Here is a 16,995-nt window from a genome sequence, read left to right on the forward strand (position 1 = left end):
GAACCAGAAGACCACCATTTTGAGTCAAATGACATTTGACACCTAGAGATTTTGGTAAATCTCGTCTTGTATGTTGCTAGATGACATTTTACTTTGTGCATGCTAAGATGGAAAATATGGAAACCCCATTTCATAAGGATCTTGGATAAACCAAAGAAAAAAAGTCCAAGTAAAAAATAAATGTGGAAAAAAAAAAAAAAATCCAGTAGCAATTCTTGGGTCCATTAGTTTCCATGTGTCCTGGAGTAGAAAGTAGACAGTGAAAGCACTTTAGGTTATGAATCTCTCAATTCCTGTGTAACTGCATGGACTGAGTCTTTCTGTGACAGCTCTGTACTTCTGCTGAGAGGAGTTGCAGTTAGCGCAACTCTTCATCTGAACTTTGACCTTTTGCCAAACTACTCTTCTCACTGTACTTTATCTTGGCGCATCCTTCTGGCTCTGACAATTGGCTGCAACATCCTCTCATAGTTGGTATCTCCTCTCTCACTCTTCTCTGTGTCACTGTGCTTTTGTGGAGCCTGTTGTATTCACAAGACGAGACCCTGACTGAGTGGGAAAGAGCAAGAGAGACACTAGTGGGATAAAAGAATGGTTTTACATAATTAAACAGATAGAAGTGATTACAGCGGCTTATCCACAGAGCACGAACTGCGCACATCCAGCCTCATTATGAAGTTAAAGACTCAAACTGTCGCTGATGGCTTAATTACAGTTTCACAGTGGAACCAATGTTTTAGCGCCAGTGCAACAGTTTACACAAAACATTTGCCTGACGCCAGACAAGGAGCTGCCTACACTCCTCAAGTCTAAATAAGGTCTGCTTCTACATATTGTATGCAGGATTTCCATGAAAAAATGATTTCTTCAGGTTTTTACCATTGCTGCTCTAAAAGGGAATGAATGTAAAGGAGGGATTATAATGATGAATAATGAATCCCAGAATAAAACAGATAAGGTATATCAAATATGTTAATAATGGTTTAAATAATTATAACCATCTTTCCAGAGTTTGCATCAGTTTGTGTTGTTGGGAGATACAGAGTCACCAGCTATAGTTTTTCAGGACTTCTTCTCGTCATGTAATGTGGACTCTTGTAATGTGTGGATGCTGTATGGTTCCTGTTTTGACAGTTCTCTGACCGCACAGAGGAGCAGCAGCAGCAATGGACTGTGGACTCAGCACTACTCATCACTGTGAACCTGGGCACTGGCCTGTCTCTGCATTATTGAATCTCTGAGCCGCCTCCAAACCTCACACTGGACATAACCTGGAGGAACATGCAGATTTGATGAATCTATATTTTCACTGGAACATTGTGGAACATTGCTGATTGCATTAGATGGGGACTCTGAAATGCTACTTATGTTGTAGCGCATTGACTTCACGGGATGTCCAGAGATGTGTGTTATATTATATGCAGTATCACACCTCTTTACACACAACCCAAATGCACATATGTGCATATACGGCATGCTCTCTCCCCTCAAGGCCTTCATTAGATAAAAGGAAAACAGCTCTTTCCCGAGCTGCAGTGCAATTATTCAGTGTAGTCAAGCATGTCTGTGTGTGACAAAGCAAATTGCTTTTTCACTGTGCTGTTCCTGATACAGATAGAGCTTTGAGAATCTGAGGGGGCTTCGCACCACTGCTCCCACCGCTGACAGATATGGCACTTATTTACCCCTCTGTGTGTCCATGTTTACAAACCACTCCACTGACGCTGGGCATTTCTGTGCAGTGCTGCTGTTCTCTCTTGTTTATGGCGATCAATCAGCTTAGTGCGCTTCAGTCAAATCTGCTGTGATTGATAGTGGACTACTGTAATATACGGCATTATAGTCTGCATCAGAGGAGATTAATACTTCTGTATGCCTCCTACCATTTCTCCAAGCTCACACAGGCACACACTGTTGTATGTATTGTCTGATGTCTGTTGTTGTATACTTATTTATCATCTTCTAAATTTGCATTTGATTCTATAACTAAATTAGGCATAGATATTAATAATAATATATATATTTTTATGTGATTCAATATGAAATGGCCTCAATATTCAAAATCACATTATGTCAGTACAGATTTTTCAATCTGATCTTTGTGATGATCAAATATAAAACTGGTTTAATTTGCCTGAAAACACTCCAGAGGAAACCATCTTTTTAAGGTGTGGCAGATAATTATCCTTGCTGTCATGTTAAGGCAGGTGAGAGAGGACTTCATGGGCTTTATTTATCTTCTTTCTGTTCCCTCCAGTAGATCTCGATCGATAAGAAAAACTGGGAGTGGGAGACAGACAGAACAAGCCAAGTGCAGAGAGCCAGAGCGGAGAGAGTACAAGGACAGAGCAGAATTTATGTGTGCTGCTGTCGGATGGTGGCCACACACTATAAGACGAATGCTTATGGGGCGCTCCTGAGTCTCCCCTGTGATTATCCAGCACCTCCATTGATTTTGTAATGATTTTGGCTGTCGCTGAGATATTGGCTGGTCATAGGTGTTCTTACTTTATGATGACACTTACAGCTGATGGGAAAAGAAAGCCAACAATAAATACCTGACAGTTATAGAGAAAAGCTTTATTTTGTAGTTTGTTTAACAACAGTAGAAGATGCTGAAGTCAGTTTGTATACAGCACACGGGCCTGTCAATCACCAGAGAGCTTTGTCAAATAGAACAAATAATAAAAAACTGAATGATTAACTTATTTCATTATAATTTCAGATTTATGCAAAAAAAAGGAAATTACTATATTGAGTTTAACCTATCCTTGGCTTTATTAATTACATTTTAATATTCTGATTATATTTACTAATTAAAGTATCAAAATATTTAGCTTAATTTTACTGTTCTTCTATCCACCATCTGTCTTGTCTCCACATTTCTTCACCTGGAATGTTCCACAGTCTGCATTAAACATCTATCTTTTAGCATTTATTCAGTTAGATGTGTTTTTATAACTAAAAATACACATTGAAAAGCTTACTGTGAGTGGGCTTGCCTCTCCACAAACCTCACCTGTAATTTCGCCTTGTCACATGGAGATAGATTAGTTTAATGCAATACTGTGGAACATTCCAGGTAAGGCAAAAACTCATCCATGGAGACAAAAAAGGTCGCAGACCTTCCACCAGAAGAGTTACACAGTGCACTTTTAATGATCTATGTTCAAATATATGTCTCATCCTGCAAACCTGCCTGTTGCCATAGGTACATGTTGTCAGGCCAACAAGAAAACTAACATCATGTAATGTCATGATCAAAATGGCAATGTAGATGTTTACCATTGAGCTGCTTTTCATCATCCTCCTTTCAAGAGAATTTATAAAAATAGATATAACATTCACTCAAGTTACATTTCCACAAAACTAGTACTGCCGGTCTACTCTGCATACAAAGAACAGCTTTGGGCATCACAAAAATATTCATGATTTATACTTGTCAGTTCTGACCATGTGTGCCTGGAATATCTAATCTACTCCTGCATTGTAGTGGCACTCATATTTCGAAAGTGAGGAGAGATAGAAATAACATGAGAAGTGGACGACATTGAAAAATGGTAGGAATTCAGATGTGACCCTATATCATACGCAGCAAAGGCAAGCAGTGAAGCTCAGTGTAAAGTAAGGTTGAACGCTGGCCTTGTGGAACTCGCTGACCGCTGTAATTATTCTGCATTTTCTTCAAAAATATCTGCAACACTGTGATAGGCTCCCCGGAGATGTAACTGGCAACTCATTTTCTCCGAGATTCAATTCTATTCTATCTGCCGCCGTCTTTTACATATAAAACACTTTCTCAATTATTCTCACGACGTTCATATCTGTATTACGTGGCACGCTCGCCTATTCAAAGTGACTACTCATTTGGCCCCTCTCGCTGCAACTAGAATCAATCGGAGGCTCATTGGAAGACAGGGGCAGTAGGATAGAGTGTGGAGAGTGCACACTACAAAAGGAGGGAGTAAAGAGTGACGGAGCAGGTGAGGCCCATGTAATTATACGTGCCTGCGATGCCAAACAAGTGGTTGGACCGTTGTGCTGTGTGTATTCAGTGGGTCTAGTTAACTGTCTCATTTGTTTTTATTATTACTTGAATAAAACGACAGATAGTTTTCTTTTTGCCACAATATAAATAGATATTGAAGAGAGTTATTACGTTTCAGCTCGATCTTTAATACAGAAGAAAATGTTGAAATTGAGGGGGTTTACCACAAGGGTCCATTTTAGGGCCCATCTTGTTCAATTCCAAAAATGCTGTGGTAATTTCTGTCATAAAAATAGCATGTGTTGTATTTCAGGAAAAAAAAAAAAAAAACTAAAACAAACAAACAAACAGTGTATCAAATGCTACAAACACTATACAACTATGTCACCTGCTTGTTTCCATGGAGATAGACAAGTTTAATGTCATACCAGACAAAGGAATAATACGCAGGTGGCAGCAACAAAAAAGTTACATAGTGCTGGATGTCTGCTGCAAAAGGTGAATACTGTATTTTGCATGGAACTTTTTTAAATGTAGAAAATGGCTGCTGACACTGTGAAGAGATCAGTGAGTGGACTCGAGTTTATTCAGCTCTATTTTGGTGTTTTTTAGATTTCAGATTGTGATGATGTTATATTCCCAGATGAGGGGCAAGAGCCAGTTTCTGTATTGATTGCATTGTATTTTGTTATGAAATGCCCAAAATATAAATGCCCAAATGTTGAATCTGATTCTTTCTAGAGCCAAGAACCCACTGTACTACAACAAAAATCAGCATTTTAACTTTATTCATTTCAGCCACCTCCATCTGTATTAAATATTATAGGCCCATAAAATGTTGAGATGTCATCTGAAACCCAGCAATATGCGAATGGCTCATGTTAATATTCTGTTATTTTCCTGCATTTATCTATCTATCATCTATCATTTCTACGGAAAAGTCCAAGTTGGCCACGTGTATTTAAGAAGCGCTATGAAGGACTCTCTTGTGAAGCCTGTCTCCTGTCCTCCTTAGGCCGTCCTTGTCTATTACCTGCTGTCTTTGCAATTTCCTGTGTGAGCTACACTGCCTTATACGCCTCGCGGTCAGGTCATTTGTCAACATCTAAGTAGAATTTGTGTTACGCTTGTAGTTATAGTGTCAAGCGGATAAATACAACACAAAAACGAAGTCTGCATTTGCTCCTGAATGTTATTGACAGGCACTTGTGGCGTTTAACCCAACTGTTAGGCAATTATATCTTTCCAATACACTATAGTTTGTACAGGGCAAGAATACACACAGACTTTGGGCAGACATAAAAGATTTTTGTTCCCCAGTTACTAAAACAGCACAGCTTCTCGCCGCTCTTGTTAGGTTTCGACTGTGCCTGTCAATAAAGTGTTTTCAAAATAGAGCAAGTGCAGAGGAATCAAAACATATTGGTTATTATGTGTGTAATGTGGGTTCAGTCTGAAAACAATCACTTAAGGGAATGATTTCTACTGAGGAAATTTATTGTTACTACTTGTTCTATTTGTATAAAACATCTTAAAATAAAACAGATTTTAGATTTTATATATATATATATATATATATATATATATATATATATATATATATATATATATATAAATTGCAAAAGATATCTTGTCACCTTCAAAAAGAACTGTATCTTAACACCAGCGGTGGAATGTAACAAAGTAAAAGTAAAGCAAAGTAAAGTACTTAAGTAATAATTTTAGGTATCTGTATATGTAACTAAATTAAGTAAATTTATTTATAAGAGGATACTTTTTTTTTTTTACTTCACAACATTTGAGAGAAGATATGTGTACTTTCTGCTCCACTACATTTTTTTTACAGGAACATTTTTTTTTTTTTTTTTTTTTTTTTTTTTTTTGAGACCTGCTGAAAAGGCTCAAAGGTTATTTTTAACACCTTTATAGTTTGAGCTAACAAAATTATAGAAATAAAAACAGCTCGGAAAAAAGCTATCAATTCAAGTATTTCTGTTGAACAAAATTCAGCTCAAACCTTTATCAAAATCAACATTTGACACTTCATTAGATCTCAAAATCTGCGCAAAATACTTTTATTTTTATACGTTTACTCAAGTAATTTTTTCATTTGATGCTTTTACTTTTTTTTTTTTTTTGCTCTGGTATCTGTGATTTTACTTAAGGAACAAAAGTACTTCTTCCACCACTGCTTAACGCGCAACACCCTTTATTTAGCTGATTGTGTTGCATTTATTAACACATTAATTTCATCATTATACCGTCCATGAATGAAGGGTTAAAATCCTCCCATTACCCCTGTCTTACACAGATTGCGGCTTTTAGCACCACATAAATTCACTGAAGTGCACTCAACACAATAACTAGGTCGCCTTGTAATAGAATTTTAACATTCTTTGCGGGTTATTAAATTTAAAGAAAGTCAGACAAACTCGGGGGATTGAAAACTTTTAAAGAGAATATTCCTTTGGTGCTCTTGTTTTAAAACTATCATCTTTTTCAATGCAGAATCCTCAATATTTACATGTACCAGGTGTGTGTGGGTTTTTTTTTTGTTTTTTTGCAGGGTTGTATTCCATTGAGAGCTATGGGAGCACATGAGTAATAGGCACACAGAGGGGAGAGTGGATGTGCGTTAGGCCCAGGGGGATAGAGATGAAGGGGATACAAACTCGTGGGTTAGCTAGTGCAGGCTGTGGAGTGTATATAAGTATGTACTGGTGTATACTGAGGGGCTGCTCCTGTCTGCACCTGACAGACAGTCTCCTGGTTAATGAGCAGCTGTCGACCATCACTATTCATGAGTGCTATCAGTGATCTGCTCTCTGCCCTGGCACCCCAAACAGAAAAAAAAACCTATTACTACTGCACATGTATAGTGTAGTCTGTACAAGCAGCCCTGGAAATGAGTACTGCAGAGGATATAAAGTCACATTGGTCATTGATCATTGGATAATGTATCAAATAAATCTTAAACTTAACAAAGCTTCCTTTTATGTTTGTTTTTCAGTGCTGTAACTGGGATTAAATAACAATCATTCTTTTGGCTGTGACAGTCAAAAGTGCCTCTAAAGGATACTTCCTCTTGTTTGGATCACCTCTTGTCTTGTAGGCTTTCTTTTACTGAATTGCCTGCGTGTCACTGAAGTGTGTTAGGGAATTACCACTTGCTTAGTGAGTCGGTCTCTCCTACTTTCTGTTCAAATGCAAGTGGATCTGAAACGACCATTCTTACTTGGGAGGTGCCAATGATCGCTGCTAACTGGTTAATGTCCCAGTGTCTCTCAGTAATGAAAGATGTCTATTCTCAAATATTTTCATGTGATTCAGAACAAAATATAGAACTTTCCACAGGATTAACAAGCAAAGAAATGTTTGTCAATCATCTGTGTTTTTTTTTTTTTTTTAACCTGTAAACCGTCGTGTTTGTTTTGACGCCAACAGACCATATGTTTCTCTGATTGGTCAATCTGCCTGTCGACCACATTCAGACTCATGAAGACTGGAAATGGTTTCAGACTCAAATATTTCTGTAAAAGTGTATGGTCTTGGCTGGTCAGGCAAAATACACAGTGCAGTTTAGTGTAATATGTTTTTGTGCGTAAATCGTGACTTGCAGTGCTGTTGGAACTAAAATTGTACCAACTAATAATTAATACTGCTTTTAAACAGTGTCATTAGATCAGAGTAATGTTCTTTGATGTGCTCTGATCTCTATTTGTTGAAGACTAGTTCTGTCAAATATTAATGTATTACCTCAAATTTTGAAATGAAGTCTTAGAACGTGTGTGCAAATTTGAGATTCCTCTCCCTTCTCCGAGCACATCTAATTGTCTTGTATAAATAGGCTGTAACTATTTTTAACCAAAGAGCAGTAGTTCAAACAGAGAAAGATCTCATCAGCCAAATATTTGCTGCAGTACTTTTCACAGCAGTTTAATTTGGAGCAGTGGAGACTCTGACCACACAATGAGGCAAATAACACTAAAATCAAACTCACACATGACTCCTCTTTTTAGAGATTCATGTTTATACTGGTCTTCACTAAAGTTAAAGCCTTTCTATTTCAAATACTGCTCTTATTTTAAAATTAGAGCTTAGAAATATAGAACTGAAAGTAAACAGTAATTTCAGCGTGCTGCCAACTGCACACATACATACATTTGAACACTGGTAGATGATAGAGTCAGAACTAAAAGGTTTATTATTTTTATTTTCTGTATAAACGAATGCGAGTAGACTGGATGTAGAGTCTTATGTGACTGGAGAGTGTTTCCTGAAACAGAGGGGCAAGGACAGGAGAGTTTGGAGGAATAAATCCACACACCTAAACCTTCAAATAGAGCTACTAAATTGGACCTGGAGGACTAAAGAGGAGAGTGAAGGGAGAGAAGGGGCGGTGTCTGGGGGTAAAAGGAACAGTGTGATTGGTCTAACAGGTATCCACGCTTCAAACTCCTGGTAGCCTGGTGTTTTTGATCAGAAACACCGGGTTGTAATCATGGCAGTCTTGTGTGATGTCACCAACTACTTCACATTGCAGAAGCTACTGAAGGCAGCACACACTTAGATATTTTTGAACAGAAAACTGCAAATTACCTAGTTTATGAAAAATGACAGGAACAGTTTGATGGTATTAAAGTACAATGGACACGATTCAGCGTTTGTTGGAAGAACTCATCATATTTAGGTATCGGATTTTCAAAGGAGGAGGTTGGAGTTTAAACTGTTACACAAACTCTTTGGCAAATTGTTGGTCTTCACATGCACGTGTTTTTGCAAACTTTATAACTGCTTTTTCACACGCCGAAACAGGGCACACTGCCAACACGTTATCTTCCCAAAACACCACTGTATCAGACGGCATTCTCCTGGACTTAATAAATGAGCTTTCCTTCACTAAAGTACAGTTCCTTATTTCCTTATATGTATTTATGTATATATATTCAAAACTTGCATCGTTTTGTAATAAATTAAGGGCAAAGGTTCTGAAAGCGCGTGATGAAAAGATGAGAGATAAACGTGAAAAACGCGGGGCTGCAGATATTATTCCCTGTTGGAAATGCAAAAGTGTGGTTTGATGTCTCAGGTGGAGTTTGAATTATTAAGGGATGTGAGAGCCAGGCACGGGTGCACTCATTACTGGCAACATATGAAAGCATAATTCAAACGGTGGCACCAACAAGTAGAGGGAATTAGATGTTTCTGCAGCCTGTAAGTGATACCTGGGCCTATCTGTTCCTTCTATTCAACTACACAGATTACTTCACATCCCAATCTCCTACTGGAGGTGAAAATCCATCTCCAAAAGCAATGCAATTTCAACAGCTAGAATCTTGTCTGCATTAAATGAGGCTTTGAGGACCAATATATTTCCTCTTTTACTTTTTCTGAACTCACCTCTGCCAGCTGCTATTTATAAATGTCCACAAGTGCATTGAAAAATCGCGTGTCACATTCTCTGACATTGAGAAACAACCTTGCCGGTGCTATTAGGGGCCGGCTTCAATGATCATTTAGTGACATAGAAAGATGGAGTGTGCGAGGTGGAGGTGAGGAGAGGTTGAGGATTTCCTTAGCATTCAAGATGGTCGACATGGGTAACCAGTCACATAAAGGTGAATGGGAATGATTACTTGCTCTGACTAGGAGCTGAGGTCTGTGCCAGCCAGGAGTGCTCTTGCTGCTGGATGCACTTTGTCTCTCTCTGTCTCTCTCTCTCCTCAGCTGCCAGGCCTGATTTATGGGGGAAAATCATCTTTATTGAGCGATGGGGTCATGTTGCTTCCACTCTCAAGCTCACATTCACTCAGTAAGAAATCATAACACACACCAAATGAAACCTACAGCTCCTCTGAGACTGTGTCTGTGATATTTACAGATAAGGTTTGTTCAATATTCTGTCTAGTTTTTTTTTATGGCGTAAAGGTAGAGGCAATTCATTACATCAAAACAACTAATAAATAATTGATTTCTGGTCTGGGTATTGTTGCAGTTAGAAAATATTTAGCTAATGTTTACTTATAGATGCACTAACTACCTGCTTGTGTCTTATAGTGTTGCCTATTGCTCCACACTATGGCATTAAAGCTATCTCTCCACTGTACCAAGCAGCTCACAGTAGAAATTTATGATATTTGATTTTTTGTTTTTTTGAGCAATAAAACACCTGTAAGCAAAATGGTAGGTAAAGCAAATGTGGCAGACACCTTTAAACTAGTTGTTCTTTTAATGTGTTAAGTGCTTTTTCTTAAAACTGTATTCATTCAGATCTACTATTGCATGAAATGGCAAATTACGTGTGATGATCTGTGCTTTGTTCTGTTAAAAAAAAGGAAAAAGATGAAAGAATTATGTGAAAGATTGATCTGAACCGTTAACATCGATTGGTAGAAGCAATGGTATATAATTTATTACAGCGGCGGAGGTGATTTCTTTCTCCTCAGAACACTCACATCCTAACATATGGGACCTTGGGTGTTCAGACCATCTCCAAACCGTCCATCCATCCACCCTGGGCTTTCTATCATCATACCTAATCTAAGTGCTATTTTTTCCAACTGGTCAGCTAATGTTAGCTTTGCAGATAAGGGCTTCTGACGGAAAAGGCATTTTCAGAAATAATTCCCCGCCCTGTGTGTGATAAAGGGGCTGTGGATGGGCCCTGGCAGGAGAGACGGCAGCGTGCACACTAATAAGAGGAACCCTGCAACACTCAACGATTTGAAATCCTCCAACACATTCAAATGAGTGTATGTTCTGTGAAGCAAGTTTTAAATAAGCTCTGAAGGATTTGGAATTTCAGGACATCGTTGTATGAAATATTAGATTTGCAGAGAGAATCTATTCATCCAGGTCAACAAACATAAAAATCAGAATTGAAAGGATTTACTTGGCACATACATGATATTTTATACATTTAGTACTTTGATCAAGCCCGTGGTAAACGTGTCTATTTATTGAGGAGAACCTGCTTGTCTATTGTTACAATTGTTTTTATTAGTTAGTTTGTTTCTTCTTTATGGTAAAATTACTTCCACGGTCTTTTTTAAATAGCTTTAAATTTGTATACAATACCATGAAATACATCTTGGCCAGGGCTTTCACGTGGATGGAGCAAGTCTACTTAGATTCCAACAAAAAGTCATCCCAAAAACAACATAACATGGGTGCTTGCCTCAGTAGCATTGAAAGATAAGTCAAATACAGGGACAATATCTTAACTCTATCATTATTCTGCTGATTACACCTCTCACTAAGGTAAGTTTAACACTGCAGTATTAAGTAAAGCACCCACAGTATCAGTTTACAACCCAATCTGAAAAGGTCTAAAAGCATTGCAAATAGAATCACTGTGTTGACAGCTACAGCAACCAATAAAGGATGATCTTTATTCTGAGATATTGGCAACTCATGACCTTTCCCGGATGACACTTGTGCTTTGGATTCTAAAAGAAAAAAGCACATGCTAACGTTTATTCTGTCATTGATGCTAACCTTGAGCAATGGGCCCCAATGGGAAGAGCGTCTTCTCTTCAATGTGCTGATACAGTAAGCTTCAATGTGCTGGTGTGTGTGTTTGTGTGTGCGTGTGTGTTCTTGTATGTGTGCATGAGTGTGTGTATGCATGTCTGTTTGTGTAACCTCAAGATAAGCAGAATGGAATAAGCAAAGCAAATTACTAACATATTTGTATTAAGTCAGTATTTCTTACTCTTATTATCTACACACTTACGACCTAGCCTTGTTCTTGTCAGTTATCTCTGCCATGAAGTCATGTTTGACCCCTTTTACCGCTGAACTAGAGGATTCACACTATGCATCCGGGTCTGGGCCACTATGTCAGCCTCATTGCAAGATTGGATCAGTGGCATGGTTGTGGTCTGATGCTTTAAATTAAGTAGTAAACCTTCTATTGTCACAATTCAAACAATATTTTTCATTGTTTAAATCCACAACAATTTTACTCATTCAGACAACAGGTTATTTTTCACAACAGAACTGTACAGTATATAACATTAGAACAACGAATACTATACAAAAGAGGTGAACAGGACAGGAGGAGATGAGCTCATTGCTGCAATGAGTGAAGCAAAGTAAACTGCCTAACTACTTTTGTTTGAGCTGAAAATAAAAATACATTCACGTTTACAAAGCAAGTTTTACAAAGCTTACAATTGCACTAAGCGTTTCAAATAAATGCCTATGACACATGGACCATGAATAATGTTAAAAATAACAGTGTAATAGAGTGTATAGTGTGTATCCATGATATAATACCATAATGATATGACTGAAGACGTTAATGGTCAGTCTTTAATTAGTGCTAACATTTGTTCTCATCCAGTGAAGTAAAAGGCACCTTTATTTTTGTGAATTTAAATAAATAAACACCTACGCTGAAAAACATGTGTTGTGAGACTTAACATTACCCACTTTTGCATTTACCCATGATAGTTTTAGCACCAGTCAACAAAAAGGAGTTATCTTTTACCAATGATCAAAGTTAAACCAGGCTAATATTATGAAAAACTGCCTATTACGCAGCTTCATCTAACTGTACTGTGTTACATTATAGCTGGTTTTGATACATATAGTCACCTTCATAATGTTATGTCTGATTTGTGTTCACACATCTAACGTGAAAATAAAAACATATGTAACCGACTTTATAATGATAAATGTCTATTCAGTGTGCACTTGTATCACTGAGATGCAGTTTCTATAGAAAGGGCTCATAAAGCTGTGTAAAAAGAAGTGAAGAGCTGCCCAATGAGGGAAACAACCTTATCCGTTCAAGTAAGGCTCAATAACTACATACACTTATTGAATACTAATCAAACTAAATCACTGGTGAAGGGTAGAAAGGACAATTTCTCCAACACTGGAAATTAATTGTGTTTCTGGTACAGAATTAATATGCAAGCCTGGTTCACTGCTATACAATTGTCTTGCTAATGAAAAAATAGCATCTCAGGTTTTAGTTCAGTCCCAGAGTTTAAATTAGGTAGTTTCCATTCAATGTCTAGAAGGACCCACTTATCAGACCCATCACACAGAGTAACAACACAGATACAGTGGTGTTTTTCAGGCAGTGCAGTTCTCAAGGAAAAAAATACAGCACACTCAAAGCAGAGTGAGAAGAACAAAACACAATTAAATACAAACTGTATAATGCAAATTCCCTTTGGTGTTTTCACTGTTGCATATGTTCCGTTTAGAGTCCATTGTGGCTGTAAACTGAATTTCAAGCACCATTCGGTCACCACATAAAAGTAGTAATAAATATTGCTCATGGTAACTGTCAAAGTCTTTGCTTCTTCTGTGCGTTGTTGGCAAGTGGTTAACCATTGAAACATACTGGTCCTACTCGGAATCCAAACTTCTGATTGTTGCGACCAAAATCCACAGGAGCAACGTCAATAATAGGAAGCAGCTCAGCAGAAGAGTTGACCTCTAAGACTGTCCTCTCCTGGCCCGTACGAGACTGAAAAGGAGAAGAAGTCTTTTAGCAGCATCAAAAGACCACATGTCAGCCTGCTTAGCAAAGAAAAACACATTTCTATCAAGACTACAAATAATAATAATAATAATAATAATAATAATAATAATAATAATAATAATAATAATGATAATAATAATAATAATAATAATAATAATAATAATAATAATAATAATAATAATAATAATAATAATAATAATAATAACTCTATTAAAATATACTTTATAGTTTAAAAAGTTCACCGAAGAAAAGATCTGTAGTGTTTTTAAGCAATAGCATTTTGCCCATATGGTGGATTAGTTGCTCATCCTGGATACATAACAGAAAATAACAGAATAACAGGGAGCTCCCAGAGGTTGGTGTGATCCTATTGAGAGTTGCTCTACCACACTGAACATTCAATTATTAGATAGTAGATTAGTAGAATAACATAAAAAAAATGTGTCACTGTAATACCCTGATTTGTCAACAAGAGCTATAATTTCATTGCCATCTAAAGTATCACTGGGCCCTTTCATATGCCCACTAAAAATCAGCTAACTAGAATAATCAGATATTGCAGTAATAAGATTGGATACTTGGTGTGTGTTTGCATGCACAAAAGACATCTGAACTAATCAAAAGTCAGATGTAACTGTTTACATGTCATTTCAATAATCCATAAATCAAAAAAATGATAAGATTTCATGATCTGCCCTCTCTCTCAGTATGACACTTGTGGAAGGGTTTCTACTTATTGATCTCCAATAAAAGCACACTTGTATTTAGTTTACTATAGAGTAATTACATTCTTTGAGCACTGACCTTGCACCCATCATACACAACGTGGATAAAGGGGCTCTTGCTCTGGCTCAGCTCCTCCTCATTGTGGGCTCGAAGGCGCAGGGCGTGCTGGTAGGATAGGGATGTGCTGTCGAACCATCCCGCTGAGTTCTGACAGGTGTAGGTGAAGCTCTGTTTGGCCGTGGCACTGAGCAGTTTGAGGAAGGTCATCTGAACCACATGCACCGGGTTCTCGTCTCTGTCAATGTAGGAGAACTAGAGGACATGCACAAGGAGGGGAAACGTGAGCTGGGCTGAACGCTGGGAGACAGGGCTCACAAGTGCAAACTGGGCACTAAGTTAAAATGTGTATTATTTATTTCTGTAGTTTCACTGAAAGTAGAAATGCCATTTGAATACTGTCATCATTACACACACAATATAATGTATCATAATCACATCATATAATCAGTAAATAGGGCCACAGCATGCTAGAAAAGACCAGTACGTACTGAGTTGATCACCAATCAAGTAAGTAAATTAACTCTTGTTCACGTCTTGTTTATACAGTACATAAACCTAACACAGAATATATATACACAGAATGACGTGAACATTGGTGATGAATTATGGCTATATTTATGAAAGAATATGTCTGACAGTTGGAAGCAGACAAAAATCAGTGTAGGTGAATTTGGTTAGCAATTACCTTCTTTCCTTTCCTGAACTGACTATACCACTTTCCAGGCTTCTCCCTATTCCACGATGCTAATTTGACCTAGACAGAGGGAAGAGAGAGAGAGAGTATGCTGAGTCTCACAAATGTACAGTGGTGAGTGATTTGAATGGTGATGCAATATGACAGCATTTGCTTTGTGAAGCTTGATAGTTACCGTCTCAATCCTTTTGTCAGGATAGAGACAGGTCTCCCCTTCTGCTGTGAAGTTACAATAGACCTTGATAGAGTCCTTGTGACAGCCTTGGTTTGGATCTATCCAGTACTCTCCTACACAAGAGACATCAATCAACATTAACCTGGTGTTTGACAATGGACACATTCTAGATAATAGGATTACTGCTTCATTTGCTGCTAATGGGCTGAGTGTGCGGCTAATGAAATGGCTTTACCGTTTTTGTAATTGGGCTGGACCATCATAAGCTCTTTGCAGGTGCGGGCCGGGCTCTCATAGGTTCCTAGGGGCCGCCTCATCAGCTCCACCTCAGTCTTCATGGAGGCGAGCGAGGCAAAGACTTCCTCCATGCCCTCTGCATCCTCCAGTGCCTCGTCCCCTTGGAAGAACTCGCCTCCTGTGGACAGGGCTGGATCTGCTGCTCGCTCTAAATGTCTTTTTTTCTTGCGCTTGCCTTCCCTGATGGGCAACGGCTCCACGTATGCTGCAGGTGGTCCCTAGAGGTCAGATTCGGGAAAAGTTTTATTGCCTTTGTCAGTCTATAAAATTCACTGTTACTAGGAACTTGCTTCATGGTACAACATGAAACACTGAATAATAATGGTCAAACATAAACTATGGTTAAAATAAAGGCTTATATAAAATAAGGTGTTGAAATAAAATAGACTAAATAAAAATACAAAACTATGCAGTATGGACAGACCACAGGTGTGCATCCAAAAATAATCTGAGATAGAAAATTCAAGGAACGTACTGGGGGTCCGGGTGGTCCTGCTGGTCCGGTGTCTCCTCTGGCGCCAACAGCTCCCTGTGAAATAGAGCAAAGGCGTGTATAAACCTCTGTGCACCTGAAAGGCTCTCACACATCTGACTAGAGCCCAGCCTCAGCCGAGCAGATATGAGGTTGTTTATGGGATTATCCAGCTGTGTGCATTTGCACTCTATGGCCAAAGCCTTAGCTTTCAAGATACATTATAGTGCTTTTCATAATATCACATGCACCAGAACCAAATCCTATTAAAAGACCCAATAGAGAAATCACACATAAGCTGAGCGTAGCAGTGCAGCCGGATTTTAGCTCCAAAGACATGCACTAGAGTCACTGGAGCACAATTATAAGGCATGGTACATTTATCCAACAAACTTACTTTCCCCCTTTACGCAGCATATGGTCCTGGCAGCTGCTGACCAAGCGGAGGTGTGAGCACAAAAATAAGATGGATTACTGAACTCACCGTGTCTCCCTTTGATCCCTTCTCACCAGCTGGACCCTGAGAGCCAAAAGGAAAAGTCAGTCAGAACATATGAGTCAATTTAATTTTAGTGTAATACATGCAGTTGTTTTGTGAATAAATTAATAAATCATAAAATACATTTAAATACTTTTTTTTTGAATGGACAGAAGGGATAAATAGAGTTTTACCCATATTGACTTTCTAAGATTTATTCATAAAACTCTTACTTACAGATAAGCCAGGGGGTCCTAGTGGGCCTGTAGGACCCTGTTGACCAGCTGTACCCTGCATACATAGCACATATATTTTATTAACCCATACTATTCTGAATGCACGGATCAAATCCATTATGTACCTGATCTCCTTTAGGCCCTTGAGCACCCTCGCTGCCTGGTAAGCCCCTGTCTCCTTTTTCTCCAGGCTCTCCTGGTGGACCAATTAGACCGATCAACCCTCCGTGACCCTGCGCACAGATATGCTTCATGACCCCTGCTTCACAGGGATTTGGTGTGCAGTGTATCTCTGTCAGGTCTAAAACCCACCTTATCTCCCTTTGTTCCTGGGTCTCCTTTAAGTCCTGGCAGTCCTGCTGGGCCC

The 16,995-nt window shown here is 38.4% G+C and overlaps 1 protein-coding gene across 1 annotated transcript in view; it reads right to left on the bottom strand.

Moving 5' to 3' along the window:
- Nucleotides 1–11,936: 11,936 nt before the first annotated feature.
- The window catches only part of col5a3a (collagen, type V, alpha 3a), a 36,777-nt gene continuing 31,718 nt past the window's right edge, over nucleotides 11,937–16,995 (bottom strand). Inside the window, exons 58-67 of the mRNA XM_055223658.1 lie at nucleotides 16,941–16,994; nucleotides 16,754–16,861; nucleotides 16,630–16,683; nucleotides 16,399–16,434; nucleotides 15,918–15,971; nucleotides 15,381–15,660; nucleotides 15,146–15,258; nucleotides 14,962–15,030; nucleotides 14,295–14,528; nucleotides 11,937–13,475 (exon numbers count right to left, since the gene is read on the bottom strand). Coding sequence (XP_055079633.1) covers nucleotides 13,332–13,475; nucleotides 14,295–14,528; nucleotides 14,962–15,030; nucleotides 15,146–15,258; nucleotides 15,381–15,660; nucleotides 15,918–15,971; nucleotides 16,399–16,434; nucleotides 16,630–16,683; nucleotides 16,754–16,861; nucleotides 16,941–16,994 — 1,146 coding nt within the window. The 3' untranslated portion in view covers nucleotides 11,937–13,331. The remainder of the gene's footprint in view (nucleotides 13,476–14,294; nucleotides 14,529–14,961; nucleotides 15,031–15,145; nucleotides 15,259–15,380; nucleotides 15,661–15,917; nucleotides 15,972–16,398; nucleotides 16,435–16,629; nucleotides 16,684–16,753; nucleotides 16,862–16,940; nucleotide 16,995) is intronic.

Source organism: Periophthalmus magnuspinnatus, chromosome 8, assembly GCF_009829125.3.
Source record: "Periophthalmus magnuspinnatus isolate fPerMag1 chromosome 8, fPerMag1.2.pri, whole genome shotgun sequence".
Classification (NCBI taxonomy): Eukaryota; Metazoa; Chordata; class Actinopteri; order Gobiiformes; family Gobiidae; genus Periophthalmus; species Periophthalmus magnuspinnatus.